Source organism: Ursus arctos, unplaced genomic scaffold (assembly GCF_023065955.2).
Source record: "Ursus arctos isolate Adak ecotype North America unplaced genomic scaffold, UrsArc2.0 scaffold_13, whole genome shotgun sequence".
NCBI lineage: Eukaryota > Metazoa > Chordata > Mammalia > Carnivora > Ursidae > Ursus > Ursus arctos.
In genome coordinates this window covers 31,274,286-31,291,551 of record NW_026622797.1, presented here as the reverse complement: position 1 = coordinate 31,291,551, position 17,266 = coordinate 31,274,286, and the positions used below count along the sequence as shown (strand labels likewise).

Here is a 17,266-nt window from a genome sequence, read left to right as displayed (position 1 = left end):
GCTGTAACAGCATGTGTTAAAGAGCCTCTATCATCTGATTTTTCACATGCACCCCAGAATCTTAAACCTAACTGTTGACACTGTAGACTCTGTAAGATAAATATTTTACTGAATTACTTTTAGGTAAGAGCAATTATGATGGACCTTAAAGTATAATGTTAATAATGTAGGCACATGGGGTTACTTAAATTAATTAAAGCTTAATAAAATAAAAAATTCAGTTCCACATTTCAAGTGCTCAGTAGGCATGTGTAGCTTCTGACTGTATTGGACAGCACAGACACAATACTTCCACCACTGCAGAAAGTCCTATAGGACAGAGCCACTCTGAAAATACTATTAATTTTCAGAAAGAAAAACTTTTAGGATGCAATGAATATAAAGGCATTGTTTTCCCCTCAGGTGCATTCTAAAACCAAATAAATCTATCTTCTTCTAATGCCTGATTAGCAATTCTTTTAAAAGCCTCTTTTGGGAAAATCAGATCCCCATATTTTTAGTAAGAGAGGAGAAAAGGGAATTTTTAATAAATTAACTGGAATGTATTTGTCCTTGGGAAAGTGGGACTGATTTTCACTTTCTTTATTCTGTTTAATACCAGTGTCACAATTATTCCCATTCTATGATCTCAAAGCAATACATTCTTCAAGGCAGCAAGAATATATTGAAACTATGTTAAAAGTAATACTTGAATTCATTTCTCCAAAATTTCTGGAGAATTTTAAGAATACCATTAACCTAGAAAAATTACTTACACCGTTATAGAAATTTTAACCTGGACTTGCATGGCAAATAAAGATTTAATGATCAGAATAATATGAACCACAAGCAAGATAAAAGTGTAAGAGGAATGCATTTGGAAGTAAATTTTTGAAGTATAGTTAGTCAAACTTCTCTGATTCTTAAAAAAAAAAAAAAAAGTAACTCTTAAGTCCCAGGCCAATGTCAGTCATGAACTGTAGTGTACAACCCCTAGAAACAGCCCAGTTCTCTCTTATAACCCAGTTAGCATACTGCCTGGAACACAGCAGACACTCACTCAGATTGAGTAAGTAAGTAATCAGTTTATTCATTCAACAGATTTTAGTAATTACTTTTCAAGGCTTTTACAATCTTAATGCCATTTCCCCCCACCCCAAATTAACAGTTTGTCTCTCAAAATCTGATAAACCCTAAAGAACCAAAATGTATGCTGTATTTAAAAATATAAATACTTAAAATTTTTAAGATTATAAAAATTTAAAGAATCGTATCATTGGCTAGGTGAAAGTGTCAACCTGGAAAGGCAATTAATTTATTTTTAAAAATAGAGATTGGAGAATCACCATTTAACCATGATTTTATTAAGTTTATGCATTTCTATGTTATTTTCTTACATGGCTTCCAACTCATTTCATACAGTAAGTTCAAGTCCACAGCAAAGGCAAAAACTTGCCGATCTGCCTTGACAGAAACATTAACCCACGTATTTGGAAACCTATGGTAAAAATTTTAAGCCATTTTTAAAAGAATATGAAACTGTGCTCCTGCAATGCAATGAAATCTAGAGTCCTTCACTCGACATAAATCTCTTATCCCAAAGATACACCAAGAGATTTATGTATAAAATGATTAGATAACTATTTTACATGCAGTGCCTTTAAAACAATGTATTTAAAGACTGAAGTCCTTAATAAAAATTAAAAATAAAACCAGTGACTAGAATAGGAAAGACTGAAAGTATCTAACGAAAGTCATTTGATCATAGATACCTCCATATTCCCAGGTAGCTCTAATAAATTGTTATGGACAGGAGCAACATGTAGCTTACTTGATCTCTTAGAGACAAAAATATAGATAGGGAGATGGGAGTTATAAAGTATCCAGATTCATCATTTGAATCAAAATAAAACAATCTGAACATTACCGCTTCTACTACATCACTATGTAGCCCGATCATGTTCAGATTTAAGAGATGTGAGTCCACTTTCAAAGACAAATGTGTTTCCATTTCCACCACCGTACACCTGGACTTCACTGAGTTACTGGTAAGGACCCCGGCACCTGACTAGACTGAGGGGCCGGAGACCCACTACTCATGGCTTGCGGAGGCACGGCAGCTGGCTCCATCTTGCTAATGTGTGTGATGAATCGAAGACGAAGTTTTAAAGCTGGTTTTAAATTACAGATAATCTTCTCTACCTAAGAAATAAACACATTAAAAATATTTTAACTAGAGAACTTCAATTCCCACCGTTAAAGAAGTGCTTTATACATATCTGGAAATAATAAACTAGGGAGTGGAGTGGGCTGGATGAGAAGTTTCTATGTTTTAACAAAAACAAAATTATTTCTCTCTTACATGAGGAAAAAATGTGTTCTCCCTCACACACATTATACATGTGCATATAATCTATATATGTCTACACTTACAAAAACATACTCACTTACCTAGCTAGCCAGTCATCCCACTGTCAAAAGCTAACATAGTCTCCACTGGAAATTTATGCATCCAACCAGTTCACCATCCTTTTATTTTTCTTTTTTTAATATATATTTTTTAAGATTTATTTATTTGAGAAAGAGAGAGACAGAGAGAGAAAGAACAGGTGGGAGTAGCAGAGGGAGAGAGAAAGAGAATCTAAAGCAGACTACACGCTGAGCATGGAGCCGGACATGGGGCTCAATCTCACGACCCCAAGATCACAACCTGAGCTGAAACCAAGAATTGGACACTTAATCGACTGCACCACCCAGGCACCCAGTTCACCATCCTTTTAAAATGCCATCATCACAGAAGCATGAAGCATGATTATATTTTGAAGTTCTCTGAATAACTTACGTCTGTAACATTTATCTACAAAGCTAATTTTTTGGTTTTGATTTATACTTGGAATTCAAACAAAATAATATTACGTCTACTTTTACTTAAACTACTTTAAAGAAATAAAATCATTAAGCAGTTCGACGGCTTTCTTAGCTGTATCCAAATGCTCTTTGACCTTACCAGGGAAGATCAGCCCATCAATAATTTTTCCTTTCTGTATTCCCTTGTGTCAGAACTTCTGAAGCCCAAATACAAAGGATATGCTAAATCAAACATTTCGGTATTGGTTTCCACTCAACTCCGACAATCTTGCTAAGGCAATAAAGAAGTGAACATCCTCCTCACTCCATGTCCCTAGCTCCAAGGAAAGAATCCAGTAGACTAGGATTCTTATGCTTATACTCAGTTTACCTTCTTTTCCTACCAGAGAAAGAAATAACATTAAGGTTTGGAGGGGAGGTCACTTCACCTATCTGCCCTACCTCCACCCTTCTAAAAGAGCCAAGCTTTGGTTTCCTACAGACAGGAAACTCAGTTATGATTCAAGGACGTCCTTTCCACTTTCAGACGACTTTACCAGGAAGTGCCTCTTTATAAGCTGAGTCAGAATGTGCTTTCCTTTAACTTTACTGGAGTTTATATATGCCTTTTGAAGTGACACACAACAAACCCAATGCCTATTCCAAATGGCAACCCTCCAAATAGTGAGAACATGAACAATTCCCTAGGACTTTGAAAATTCAAGTTAAGTACTTCCAATTCCTTCAAATACCCTTTATGAATTATTCTCTTGATCCCCCTGGCTTCAGTCTTCTAGTTATGCTGAAATCTGTCCAATGTCCCCCAAGTGTACCCTAGTCAGTGTGGGGAAAAATGGGATCTCCTTCACTCATTATACAGCACCTCTCTGGTCTTTTAAAAAGTAGCTTTTCTGTACTGTTTTTTCCTAATGAGATTACTATTAATCAACCACCTAGGTCTTTTTCAGACGTCCTGTTGCAAATAGCAAGGGGAAAAAGCGTGAGAAATCATAAGATGTATTCACTAGTACTTGAATTATATATGCAGAATAATGTGTTCATGTAGCCTAAAAAAGTCTAATAGTACCATCCTTTTCCCCTTAAAAGAAAAAAAAGATAACAAAAGTACTCAAACAAAACTGTATCATCATATATTCAAGTTTTCTAAACTAAATATCATTAAAAGACAAAGTTAACTTACTTGTTCCTTTACGCTGTCACCAGTAAACATATACTTCATATGATACAGGAAGTCACAGATGGGATCCATGTAATTTAGGTGGGCACTACACTGGTCTACATTCAGCAACATGTCATAAAATGCCACTCCAATCTATTTAACAAATAATATAAAATTATTTAAGTGGGCAAAAAAGGTTCAATCATTTAGAATGATGTAGGTAGACTCCATTACAAGACTAACACAGAGGGACAACATGTTTGTTGAAGAACTGTCACTGATCATACAAACCTCTATATGCATGGGGTATACGATATGGTCTGCATTTTTTTTTAAAGATTTATTTATTTGAGAGAGAGAGAGAAAGAGTATGTGAGAGTGTGCATGTGAGTGGGGGCAGGAGCAGAGGGAAAGAATCTCAAGCAGATTTTCCACTGAGCAGGAAGCCTGATGTGGGGCTTGATCCCAACACCCTGAGATCATAATCTGAGCCGAAATGAAGAGCTGTATGTTTAACTGACTGAGCCACCCAGGCACCCTGATATGGTCTGCATTTACAAAGGAATCCAGAGTGCTACAAAATGTCCTTAGCCTAATAGGGCTTCAATGCAATTTCTCTTCATAACTCAGTAATTTCGCTTAATATGAAGAGATAGACGATATCCTTTCTAGAAACCATTTCTCAATGTCTGAGATAATTACAGTCTCAGGGATACTTCAGGTTGTACCTTCTTGGTTCCATTTGATTGGCTCACACTTTAAGGTTCTATACTTGTCTCATTTTCTTTTCTCTGTACTCTTGTTAGGTGACTGACTTCATCCATTCCCATGATTTTAATTAATTCCTCTGTATTATAGTGCAGGCTCTCATATGCACTTCTCCATCCCTTTCTTTTCAACTTTAAGAATGAGTATGTCCCCTGCATTTCCAATGTAATACATCCCACATTAAACTCATTACAGACACACTAAATTATGGGCACACTAAATCCTCTAAAATCATTAGATCCCACTAAACTAATTTCACTACTAATGGTTATGATGATATACAGTTTGGAAAACACTGGGAAAAAAACAGCAATAGATCTTTTAGAACTTAATCCTACCACAGACAACCCAGGTTATATTTTACCTCTATCATACATCGAGTTCTCTCTTGCTGAAATCTTTGTAAAAATGGTCCCACAAGATGGTACACATAAAGCAACTGGAATTCAGTCTTCACTATAGGAAGAAGGACTTCAGTGAGAAACCTAAGATTTGAAGATTAGAAATAAACACTTGTGGTGACTTCAAATCAGCTGAATTGCTTGAACTTTGTTGACACAGCCTACCTAGGCACTTCTAAAATTTGTAATTTTTTGTAAAGTCTCTTTTTCTAATTAATCCTACATTCTCCTCACTGGCTATTATTTTCATTTGATTATCAAGATAAATTACTTCAGAGTTAGGGGTCATTCTCAACAGTAAAATTACTGAATGACAGAATGTGAATTACAGGTATCCCCTGCCTGCTTTCTGAAAATCTGCATTACGCCACTTTGCTTTTACAAAAGGCCTACATTATTACAGCAATGGCTTTTTTTTTGTAAAAGCAAAAATTCTTTTTGGTTTTCTTTTGATTAGCAAAAACAGGTGCTAATGTAGGTTTTCTGTAAAAGGAATTGGTGTAACATGAATTTTCAGAAAGGGTGGGATACGCTTTGCTTTATGTCATTTTGGCTTATGGAAGGTTTCATAGGAATACTCTACTTTTGAATAGCAGGAAAAACCTGTATTTGAAATAAAAAGAGAATAACCAATTTAATATAAATGCCATTCTCAAGAAATTTGAATCTAATTACTATCAATTTTATAGTCAAGAAAAATAATCAGAAAATAGGCTAATATGAGTTATTCAGTTCAAAATACAGCTTTTGGGATATATTCTGGAAAAAGCATGCATTTGACTAAACCTCCTGAAACTGTAATGGAAAACTAGATGCCAGATTATTTCTTGCACACACAAATAAATTTTTTTCAAACAATTCTGAAATAAAGGAGCTTTCTCATTATTTAGAAACTCTACTTAATTAAAACTCACTTTGCAAGTTATTCTATTGAATGAGATACATACCTCATGTGTAAATGAGATAAAAAAAAAACAAAAATGAAAAAAGCCCAATTTACTTAAGAAATCATAATACCTACTTGGGAATGAGAGAAAGTTGCCCAATGCTAGAATGGTGCCACACAGCATGTGCGAGAGCTAACGTATAGCTGCAGCTCATCTCGGAGTAGGACTGATGACAAGCAGTGAAGTCAAAGAGGCGGAATGGATAGCCAACCCACTCTGACTCAGATGTCAAGCTGGGACTGCTGATAACACTCACAATTCGATCATGCAGAACAATCCAATATGGCTCCTTTAAAATCAGAGGGAAGCCTGATGAAAAATATCCCTTATCCGGTATTCCACCCCATTTCCAATATTCCACTCCAAAGCCTTTCTCATTCTTTAAAGTTTTTTTACTTATATAGCTTATGTTTTTGTATAATGAAGATTTTGAAGGCAAAAGGGGGTGGCTTCATAATAAGTCAAATTAGGTCAATAGAACCTGGGGATAAGTGTCTGTGAGTTAGAGGGCTCTATACATGTGCCTCCCAGTATCTGATATTTACTATACAGTAAATTGCTCTTGCCAATATCTATCACACAGACAACACTAGTACACATATATAACTCAGAAATAAACACATATGTTTGGAGGTGTGTAAGAAAAAAGTGATTGATTTGGAGAGGTGAACAATCAAGTCTGGAGAGCACAGGGTTAGACAATGTTATTGACATTGGAAGATATTGCAACAGTCAACTGTGTGGTGCTGAGCAGACACACATGAGGTCACAGAAGGGAGACATCACATGAGGGAAGGTCGGGGAAGGGCTCACTGAAGAAGCAGGACCTAAGCTGGAAAAGAATGAATAGGATTTAGAGAAGCTGACAGAAGGAAGAGGGGTTCTGCATGTCTCATTCTGCAACACAGCAGAAGTCCTTAAAACATACCTCAACAAGTATTATTTTCATGAGCAAAGGCTCTAGATACCTAACATGTTAAGTGGTCAAAAGGAGACCAGATTTTAAGGTCAAAGTAAGGTTGGATAGATAAGGTGGGACCAAAGGATGCAGGGACCCAGAGGTCAGGTAGGTTTTTAGATCTCAGGCAGAAGGCAAACAAAACACTCACTGTAGGTTTCTGAAGCAGTAATACTATAAAAACTTAAAAAATATGAAACACTTCCTTAATTGTGTGATGTCCTTGTCCAGGGCATCTTACATGCATCCTATTCTCGTGGCCGACAAGGGACAACTGCATTCCATTACTATGTACAAATCACAGTTATGAACTCACTGGTAACGCAGTGATGATCAATCCAATTGCATTCATCCATGCTGTAATATTCTCTCTTGGTACTAACGGCTGACTATAAGTGAAGAAAAAAGAATAAAAATGTGAAATTACAAAAATACTTTTATATGGTTGACAACGGATCTTATTTTGAGAATATATATAATTCAGGACTGACAACTAACCTACTCCAATAAAGCTACAATAGATTTTTATTGAGTAAAAATTTACCACACCCAAAAGCTAAGAAAGGCTTTACTTAGTTGTCTTGTTTAACAATGGTTGCTGGGATGAAAGACTATTTCTACTTATTTATACTTCTCCAGTCACTATCCCCTACTTTATGTTGATCTTCAAGAAGTTGTGGTCCATATATACAATGGAATATTACACAGCTATCAGAAAGAACGAATTCTCAACATTTGCTGCAACATGGACGGCACTGGAGGAGATAATGCTAAGTGAAATAAGTCAAGCAGAGAAAAACAATTATCATATGATTTCTCTCATCTATGGAACATAAGAACTAGGAAGATCGGTAGGGGAAGAAAGGGATAAAGAAAGGGGGGTAATCAGAAGGGGGAATGAAGCATGAGAGACTATGGACTCTGAGAAACAAACTGAGGGCTTCAGAGGGGAGGGGGTGGGGGAATGGGATAGGCTGGTGATGGGTAGTAAGGAGGGCACGTATTGGGTGTTATACGCAACTAATGAATCATCGAACTTTAAAAAAATAAAATAAAAAATAAAAAAATAAAAACCTCCCAGTACAGGTGGAAAAAAAAAAGAATGGAATCTTGAAAGACTGTCTTTAGTGAGATGTTAACATTATTCCTAACTTTATTAAATGTCAAACAGCTACCAAAGAGTAGAGGTGGGAACAAACCCAGGTCTTCGGACCTGTCCGGGGCTCACTCCATTACATCTATATCACAAAGATAAAATCTGGGACCAAAAGACAGTTACCATCCCACGTGCATCAGCCTTGGGACAACAGGTTTGTCTAACAGTTCCAAATAAACTATCATTCTTTTTACAAATAAACAATGAATCTTATTGCATGAAACAGGATACACACCTTTTCAGGACGACATTTAGAAGAGCATTTCCAACATCTTCACCTGAAACGGCCAAGGCCATGAGCTCCACACAAGTAACATGCAGTGCATGCGCAGCTGGGTTGGGAAACTCATTGAATCTCCAGTCGCAGTTTGGGAATGGACCAGGAGATTTGCCAGCCATCGGTGCAGATGGTTAAAGCAATAACTGTTTATTTTGAGATTAACGGCTCACATTTGTGGTGCTTTATAGTTGTAGAAGTGTTTCACATGTAAACACTGCATTTTATTATCAATTTATCTGATTATAAGCCCCCAAGAAGTGACTGAACAGAAATTAAGAGGTAAATAATTAGAATCAACTACACATCAGTTTGACAAAACTGAAATGTATTAACAGGAACCATGTGATTAACCACAAGGTATAAACGGTTGCTCTTACACAGGTGTGCTTTTATAACTGTGACAAGATAGCTAGAGAGGCAACCAGAGTAGCCCCAGGCTTCACCCACCTATTTCTTTTAGTAGTTATAAGACAGTTGATAAGAACATTACTTTATAACGAGTAATTCTTTTACTCATTTACATTTTACAAATGCCTTCGTGTAGGAAAACAAATCACACTCATTTATGTAAAACTGCTCTACCTAGTGAACAGTGGCATGGTGTACAGACACAGAAACCATAATGCTAATAACTTAAAACATGAAATCTAAATAAAGAAATAAAAATACAAATACAGCAGCCTTTTCATTAAAAAAGAGAGAAATTAAGTTTTGTTATTATCTATCAATATTTTCAAAAAGCATTTAAGGATTTATTTAAAGCAACAAAATTCTATGTTCTCCAGAAGCAAACAGGTGCATTTACTACAATATAGAATACATTTTTTTAGGAATGGAATTTTTCCTTTGAAACAACCTCATTAGGTCTATTTTTAGATATAAAAAATAATGGAGTGAATGTCTGCCTATCTGGCAGCTAACTTGATGCTGCTAATTTAAGATTTCAGAACCTTTACAAAAGTAGAAATAAAAATGATCATAAAAAAATTGAAGTTTTGGAATATATAAAAATACTACCTTGAAAGGATAATATGTGTTCTCACAAATCAACATATAGTTATTTCTGAAGGGTCTGGAAAAATCACAATGAAAAGGATATTATCTACTAGTCGGCCAATCAATCTGCAATAGTAGGAGTCATCTGGGACCCAAGGATTTTCTTCTCGTGCATTCATGCCACACTTCAGGTATGTGTCACTTAGACACCAGCCTTGCGGTCGATTATCCTTGAGTGAGCCAATGATGGCATGGACAAGCTTTCGCTTGAGATGTGGGCGTTCTCTCAGGTGCATTTCATAATAATGCAGAGTATTATACAAATAAGTCACAGGGCGATCTGCCAAGAAGAAAACAGATCATCACACATTTATCTGGTTACCCACAATAAAAAACTAACCCCCTGTTTTCAAGATTACCAAAAATAGCTCAGAAGCTCATGAAACTATTTCACATGCTGGGCAATTGCATATAATGAATAGTTTTATTTTAGGACAAGGCAGAAAGCTTCTAATAATATATACAATATCCACTGCAGCGCTGTTTACACTAGCAAAAAGATTAAAACAGCCTAAGTAGTCAAAACAAGGTAAATCATGGCATGTGTGGCACGAATGGGTTTTTTATGTACTGATACAAAATAATCAATCCTCACACCTTATAAAGGCATTAAAAACAAGGTGCAGAACAATGTGTATATCTTATATTATTTGTGGGAAAAAAATTAACCCCAGAATATCTAAGGAAGGATACACAAGAAACTGGTAACAATGGTCTCCTACAGAGAAAGAAACTGGCCAGCTGGAGGTCATGATGGGGTTAACTACTTTTCACTGCATACCCCTCTCTACCATGTGGATATGTTATTTAATTCCCCCCACGCCCCCAAAAAAAGTTTTTAAAGGAATGCTTGCTTGAACTTCATACCTAGTCTGTAGTGCTAAAATGCAATTCGGACTTCTGGTTAGGAGGAAGACATCTTAGACAAAGGACTGAGCAGAACCACCCCCCAGAAAAATACACTTAGGCCTTTCACGCTCCTGTCGCTGACTTCACCATTCTCTGGTCACCTGGTTTAAAACTTCTGAGTTGTCTTTGACTTCTTTCTTTCTATATTCTCCCCACAGGGAACCAAGTCCTGTTCCTTCTTCCTTGACTATTCGTCCCTTCCTTCTCATTTCCAATGTCATCTTAGTTGTTTAGGTACTAATCATATAACTGAATTTTTTGACAGAAGTCTTTGAAATGGCTTCCTCCTTCCAAAACATGCTGCCAACTACAACTAGATTTATCTTTCTAAAGTAATGCTTTCTATGCCATGACGTTATTCAATAACTTCTAGCTGACTCTTGATTATTTGCAGGTTATAAGATCAAAACTTCTCAGCCTGGCACTTAAGGAGATCTGTTGGATACAAAGTTTCAACTCTCAATTTAGCCAATGAGAAGACTGTTTACAAAAATGCTGTGATTTTTCCAAAGGATTCTTACTGCCTAGGACGTTCTCTTTTCCTTCCTGTTTATATAAATCACATATATCAACAGCTCGAACCCTATCATCTAGGAAGCCTGCTGAGTTAGTTCACAGTAATATCAGTCTGTTCTGAACTCATATCAGACTCTTCTCCTTCTCTGCTCATTTGGCAACTAATCACAAACCACGTAAAAGGGGGCAACTCTTGCATATCACTTTTATTTCTGCTATTTAATACATTTGCCATGACCTACCTATTCATGTTTTTATGTCATCTATTTTATACTTCATGGCATCACTATATAGCACTTATTCTCAAAACAGTTTTTATTGAAAAACAATTAAAATAAAATCTTTAGAACCATGATTACCCACACAGTTATGCCCAGCCTACTTTTGTTTATTGAGTTATTAGATGGAATTAAAATTTGAAAAAGCTTACCGTGAAATTTATATAAGCCACCAAGGTGATCTAGAAGAGTCTCCAGTGATTTGGAAACTGGAAGCAACTCTAAAAATCTGTGGATTACTATATCGAATACTGGGAGAAATCGAAGACACACATTTCCAAAATAGATGGGTAGATAGGGAGACTGGATCTGCACGGGAGGATCAACCTGTTCTGCCAGGCCCTCAAAATACAGTTTCTCAGGGTATTTCTGTGGAAGTGAATAAATGGTAAATGTTCAAGGCATCTTTTTATATTCTCTTAAAAAAATAAAGCTACATAAAAAAACTTGTCATTTTTAAAAGAATATGAAACTATGTCTGTTTTTGCAATGCAATGAAATAAATACGGAGTGCTTTACTTGACAAAAATATTACCCCAAAGACTTACCAAGAGATTTATGTGTAAAAGAATTTATAATAACCCTTTCATTTTGCATGTAAGTACTCACATCTACTAAAACTGCAGTTTCAATAAATTCCTAACATAGAGATACTCTAGAACCTTGAAGCAGTTTAGAGAGCTAATTTCCTTCTACACAGATTAGAGAGAGAACAGTAGAACCACAGAGAAAACAGCCAAACCAATTAGCCAAATACCTAAGAATGGCGTAAACAAGACTCCCTGCAGTGGTGATTTGCATTAGTACCTTGTGATAATTCATGTGCTTGGTGTGCCAGTCATTCTGTAGCCAGTGTTCTGGAGAATTCTCCTTCACAAAGTCACTTACTCGATTTCTAAAATCATTTGGTTTGAGTAACAGCAACTGAATTATGAAATAACAAACCTGGGCTTCATTTCCTTCATGACTACGCATGGCCTTTGGGGAACAACAGAAAAATGATATTAAAATGTCCGACCCGTGCAAAAGCGTGGCTCTGCTACAAGTCTATATTTGAATATCTCACTATTATCAGAATTTCACTGCATGTCTAGTCTACCCCTAACCAACTGTTCAGAATTTCATAAACATATTTGACTTTCTTGCCCACTTTTGATTCTCACCATTCCTTCTGTCCGAAGTGTCCCTCTTTTTTCTTTTGCTGAAATTCAATCCATCCTTCACGATCTCTCACCTAGATAGATGTGGTCTCTCATTGTTGCCTGCCGATACTTTCCCTACACCTGTATCTTGTTTTTCTGTTTTAGTGATTTATAAACTTAGCTTATTTCTCCTACTATATCATAACCATATTTTTGTTTATGTTCCACAGCTAAGAGGCTAATGTTAACCAACTAAGCCACCCCAATATCACCATTATAGTTTTTTTAAAAAGTAGCATTTTCCAGCCTGGTTCAGTGTCTTCTCTTAAAATTTTGCCTGAAATAGACATCAAGTGAAGAGGAAAAATAAGTTGGGGAATATTGGGTGGCTGCGAGAAACACTGAGTTCTGACTATGGCTGCCAAAGTGTACAGAAATTATTATTAGCACTCTGCAAAGAAATACAATGACTTTTTTTTTTTTTTTTTTTTACCACTTCCTGCCTGTAGTGGGAGCCTTTGGGAATCAACTCAGGGTCTAATTGCTTGTACTTTTACAGCATCACAAGGCCGGGACCATGACTGTCTTATTTACTTCTATACTTTCTATGCATAGAACACAGCAGATATTCAAAACACACTTGCTGAATCAATGATGAAGACACTGGGAAATCTCTAGTTCCTTAGGGAAGTGATAGCAATGCTTGATTATAGTATAATTTCATTAAATCCTTAGAAGCAATATAGCTAGATCAGCACAAGATCCGTCAGTCATACACCTTGATCCGAAAGAGAATGAAGCATCTTAAAAACTTATTCTTCAATAAGTGTAATCTTACCAGGCAGAGAATTAATCGGTCCAGTGTAACAATGTTATATTTCCATACCATGTCATTAAGAATTTCAATGCATTTGTTGAGTTGCTGACCCCCAGCTGATGTAGAGAACTCATACACTAAGAAATCTGCAAATGTTCTCACATGGGCTACCAAGGCCCTGGCTCCAATTCTTTCTAATACTCTGGAAAACCAAGAGTAAAAAATAAGTTATATTGCTATATGGTATATGGTCTGTCAAATGGAATGCAGATCTAGGTTTTTGGCTTACCTATAGCCAATCTGATTAATATGATCTGTTTCCAAGAGCATTTTCCAGAGAAGACAAAGGAAGAGAGGAGGAGAGCCTTGCATAGAGAAGTGGGTAATGATGTCATTTTCATTGGTCATTGACTTCCACTTCCTATATTCCTCCTCCACATTTTTTTTCAGATTAAAACGGCTTTCCTGAGGTACATTATTTTGCTTGAAGAATGCCTAAAAGGAAGATCAGAAGTTTACTTCAAGGGTTATACTAAAAAAAAAGAGCATTGGTTATAGAATCAAGAAACCAGTTCTAGGCTTGATTGTGACACTAATAAACTCTATGTGACCTCAAGCAACTTAGTAATCAAGACCTGAATTTCTATAATGGGAAAATACACAGGCTTGACTAGATTATCTCTAAGATTCCTTTCCTAGATTTCCTAAGCAGAAATTCCAAGTAAGCCTGAATTCAAGCTTCCTCAATCATCTGTTGATACTTCTATTCGTCTTCAAAAAAACAACAACAAAAAAGAAATTTATGTACCTTTTGGTTACGTATTTTATTATCTCTATAAGGAAAATCTACTATACTATCTCAGATCAGTATCAGCATCACCTGGGACCTATAAGAAATGTAGACTCAGGCCCCATTCCAGACCTACTGAATTGGAAGTTCAGCAGTCTATCTGAACAAGCCCTCTAGGTAATTCTGGTATGTTTGAGAACTACTGCTCTAGCCCTATTGGAAGTTCTAGAAAGCAGATGTTCATTATGCCTAAACTTTTCTCTGAAAAGTAGAGGACAGATGAAGTTTTCCTTTCTGTGTGATTAAAAAAAAATTCAGTCAACTGTAACAACGTGTATCCTGTGAAGCTCTGTTAAGTTGTATTTCTCCCCATTTCAATTTTGAGAGAGAAAAATATTTTTTCAGGTAATGTGTTAATTCTCACAACATTCTAAAACTGTTAACTAATAAGATGAAACCAAAATTAAATTTTTAGGAACATATCTAATCCTGGAGTAGGACAGGGAACAACTCAAGAGACTTTGGAATAGCAAATTTTTAAAAAGGGAAATAAAAGCTAATTTCCTTTGGATATAACAAAAACAATCTCTAGAATAACACTACCTGGGAAGAAATGAATTACAAAGAATGATTTCATATACATTAAATGAAAGAATGACTTTGTATATATTCAATATGTAATTCAAGACCAAATTACCTGTAGTGGGCCTGGAAAACAGCTAAGAGTGTGTGATGCCCAGTTATGCGGAGTAAAACTCATGATGGTCTGAAGTATGTCTTTACACCAAGTTCCCTGAATTGAATCAGAGCCTGTAAAAAAATCTAAACATAAACAAATAGATGTAATCCAGATACAAATTACCCACAATTCATAAATGATGTCACAGAGAAAGTAACAATTATGTACACCCATCGAATTTCACTGCAATACACTCAATGCTTAACTATATTCAGTTTAAACCTACATTCTTAGTTTATAAATAATTTGAATGATTACCTTAGTAAATATGAACACAATTAGTGAAAATAAGACAAAAGACATTGCAATCTTTTTTTTTTTTTTAAGTAGGCTCCACACCCAGCCCACGTGGAGCCCAACATGGGGCTTGAACTCATGACCCTAAGATCAAGACCGGAGCTGAGATCAAGAGTCAGACGCTTAACCAACTGAGGCACCCAGGTGCCCCTGCAATCTTTTTTTTTTTAAGATTACAGAGCACTAATGATCTAACAGTGATACAGGCCCACCACGATTGCTCATGTAGTTCACTCTGACAATGAGGTATCAGCACTTTACTGAGCCAAGGAAATAGAATTAAGAAAGTAGATACCTTTCCTAGTGGTTGAAATAGCTATAGACTTTAACTCTCTAAATCAAGAAGGTTAATTTATGTAAAATAAGATAGTTTACATAGATATATTTGGGGTTGCTAAGTTCAATAACTACTTCTTTAAAACAGCAGTTCTCAAAGTGTAGTCTGCAGATTCTGTGGGTCCCCAATATCCTTTCAAGGATTCAATAAGGTCAAAACTATTAAAATAGTAATACTAAGATAGCACTGACCTTTTTACTGTGTTGAAATGTGCGCTGATGGAGCAAAGGTAATGGTAAGTAAAACTACTGGCCCTCAGAACAATCAAACAGTGGCACCAGACTATATTAAAAGCCACTGTAATCTTCACTATACTATCATGGCACGGGGGGAGTAGGGGGGAAGTGCCAGTTTTACTCAAGAATATCCTTGAAGTAGTGAAAAGGACCGTATCTTAGCCCTTAAGTACATCTAATTTTATGTTATGATAAATGGAAGCATGCATAAAGTATGATGGGTATCCTAAGGAAAAGTATTTGTGCAATTGTCTGAATATCAAGTTAAATCACTTCTTGGCCTTTTGGCTAAGATCAAGTGTGGAATAATTAGCTTTTTATTTTTTTATGGAATTCCATTTTTACTTGAGTGAACATCTGACAGAGAACTAGTTATCTGGACTTGGGCATTAAGCAGAAATTTTCTTGAAAATTAAAAAAGGAAGCCTGTTACTTCAAGGAAAACAAATAACCACATATTTTGCCAATGATAAAATCTGACTTTTCAAATGAAAAATCAAAATTTTGGAAAACCTGTATCCACTACTATAAGCCCAATAGTTTTCTAAAACTTAACAATTTTCCTAATGAAATTTGCAGTGATACTAACAAATGTAATTTTATGATACTGCATAACAAAGTGTGCCAACATATACAAGATCTACATAATTCAGTGAACCAAAGCTTTCCAAAAACTAATTTATGAAGTTATAAAATATACATGGATTAAAAAAAACCATTAGGTGTGCAAAACAGACCAAAGGATTATAATGTAATAGAATACTAAAAGTTCACTGATTGAATTTTGGATTCTATACTGCAACTAATGGTTAAGAAATCATCACTTGTCCAATTTTGTGTGGCATCAAAGAATATTCACAATTATCAGAAAATGCCATTAAAATACTCCTCCCCTTTCCAACCTCTTATCTGTGTGGGGCCATTTTGTTTTCTAAAATAACATATTGCAATAGATGAAATGTAGAAGTAAATATAAGAATCCAGCAAAGCTTCTTTTACAACAGATATTAAAGAGATGCAAAAAATGTGAAACAATGGCACCTTTTCTCACTGAAGTTTTGTTCTGGAGAATATGTAGTTTATTTTTCACAAAAAATATGCCATTTATGTTAATATGTAACAAGTTCATTATTAAGTGAATCAAAAAATATTTAAAAAGCACCCAACTAATAATACAGTATATATTAACTAAATCGAATTTAAATAAAAAAATTTTAAAAAGCACCTATCTTAATATCTAATAAAGTAAATATTGATAGATATAATCCATATAAATGGAAAATCTTTGGGAATTTCTTTTTTTATTTTTAAGAGTGTAAAGTGGTCCTAGACCAAAAACCTCAAGAACCACTACTTAAAAATGATGTAAAATGTCTGAAAACTGAAGCTCAACTCAGTTAAAATGATAGTACACAGAAGAACCCACATTAATGATTAAAATAGTGAAGGTATTAAAAACTATTTTTAGGGTACTAAATGAGAAAAATATGTAGCCAAGAATACTTTACCCCCCTAGGCTGTCAATGAAAATAGAAGGAGTGATAAAAGCTTCCAGGACAAATAGAAACTAAAAGAATTTGTGATCACCAAACCAGCCCTACAAGAACTATTGAAAGGGGTCCTCTAATCAAAG

At 35.5% G+C, this 17,266-nt stretch overlaps 1 protein-coding gene across 2 annotated transcripts in view; it reads right to left on the bottom strand.

Annotated features, from left to right (window-relative positions):
• Nucleotides 1-1,044: 1,044 nt before the first annotated feature.
• Nucleotides 1,045-17,266, bottom strand: part of MED23 (mediator complex subunit 23) — a 46,748-nt gene continuing 30,526 nt past the window's right edge. For both annotated transcript variants that reach the window (XM_026504807.3, XM_026504805.4), the window contains 12 exons: nt 14,722-14,846; nt 13,524-13,729; nt 13,256-13,436; nt 12,083-12,253; nt 11,428-11,644; nt 9,616-9,852; nt 8,472-8,637; nt 7,397-7,469; nt 6,197-6,411; nt 5,139-5,259; nt 4,028-4,159; nt 1,045-2,181 (listed from right to left, as the gene is read on the bottom strand). In XM_026504807.3, the coding sequence (XP_026360592.1) occupies nt 2,014-2,181; nt 4,028-4,159; nt 5,139-5,259; nt 6,197-6,411; nt 7,397-7,469; nt 8,472-8,637; nt 9,616-9,852; nt 11,428-11,644; nt 12,083-12,253; nt 13,256-13,436; nt 13,524-13,729; nt 14,722-14,846 (2,012 nt within the window). In that variant the 3' untranslated portion in view covers nt 1,045-2,013. The remainder of the gene's footprint in view (nt 2,182-4,027; nt 4,160-5,138; nt 5,260-6,196; nt 6,412-7,396; nt 7,470-8,471; nt 8,638-9,615; nt 9,853-11,427; nt 11,645-12,082; nt 12,254-13,255; nt 13,437-13,523; nt 13,730-14,721; nt 14,847-17,266) is intronic.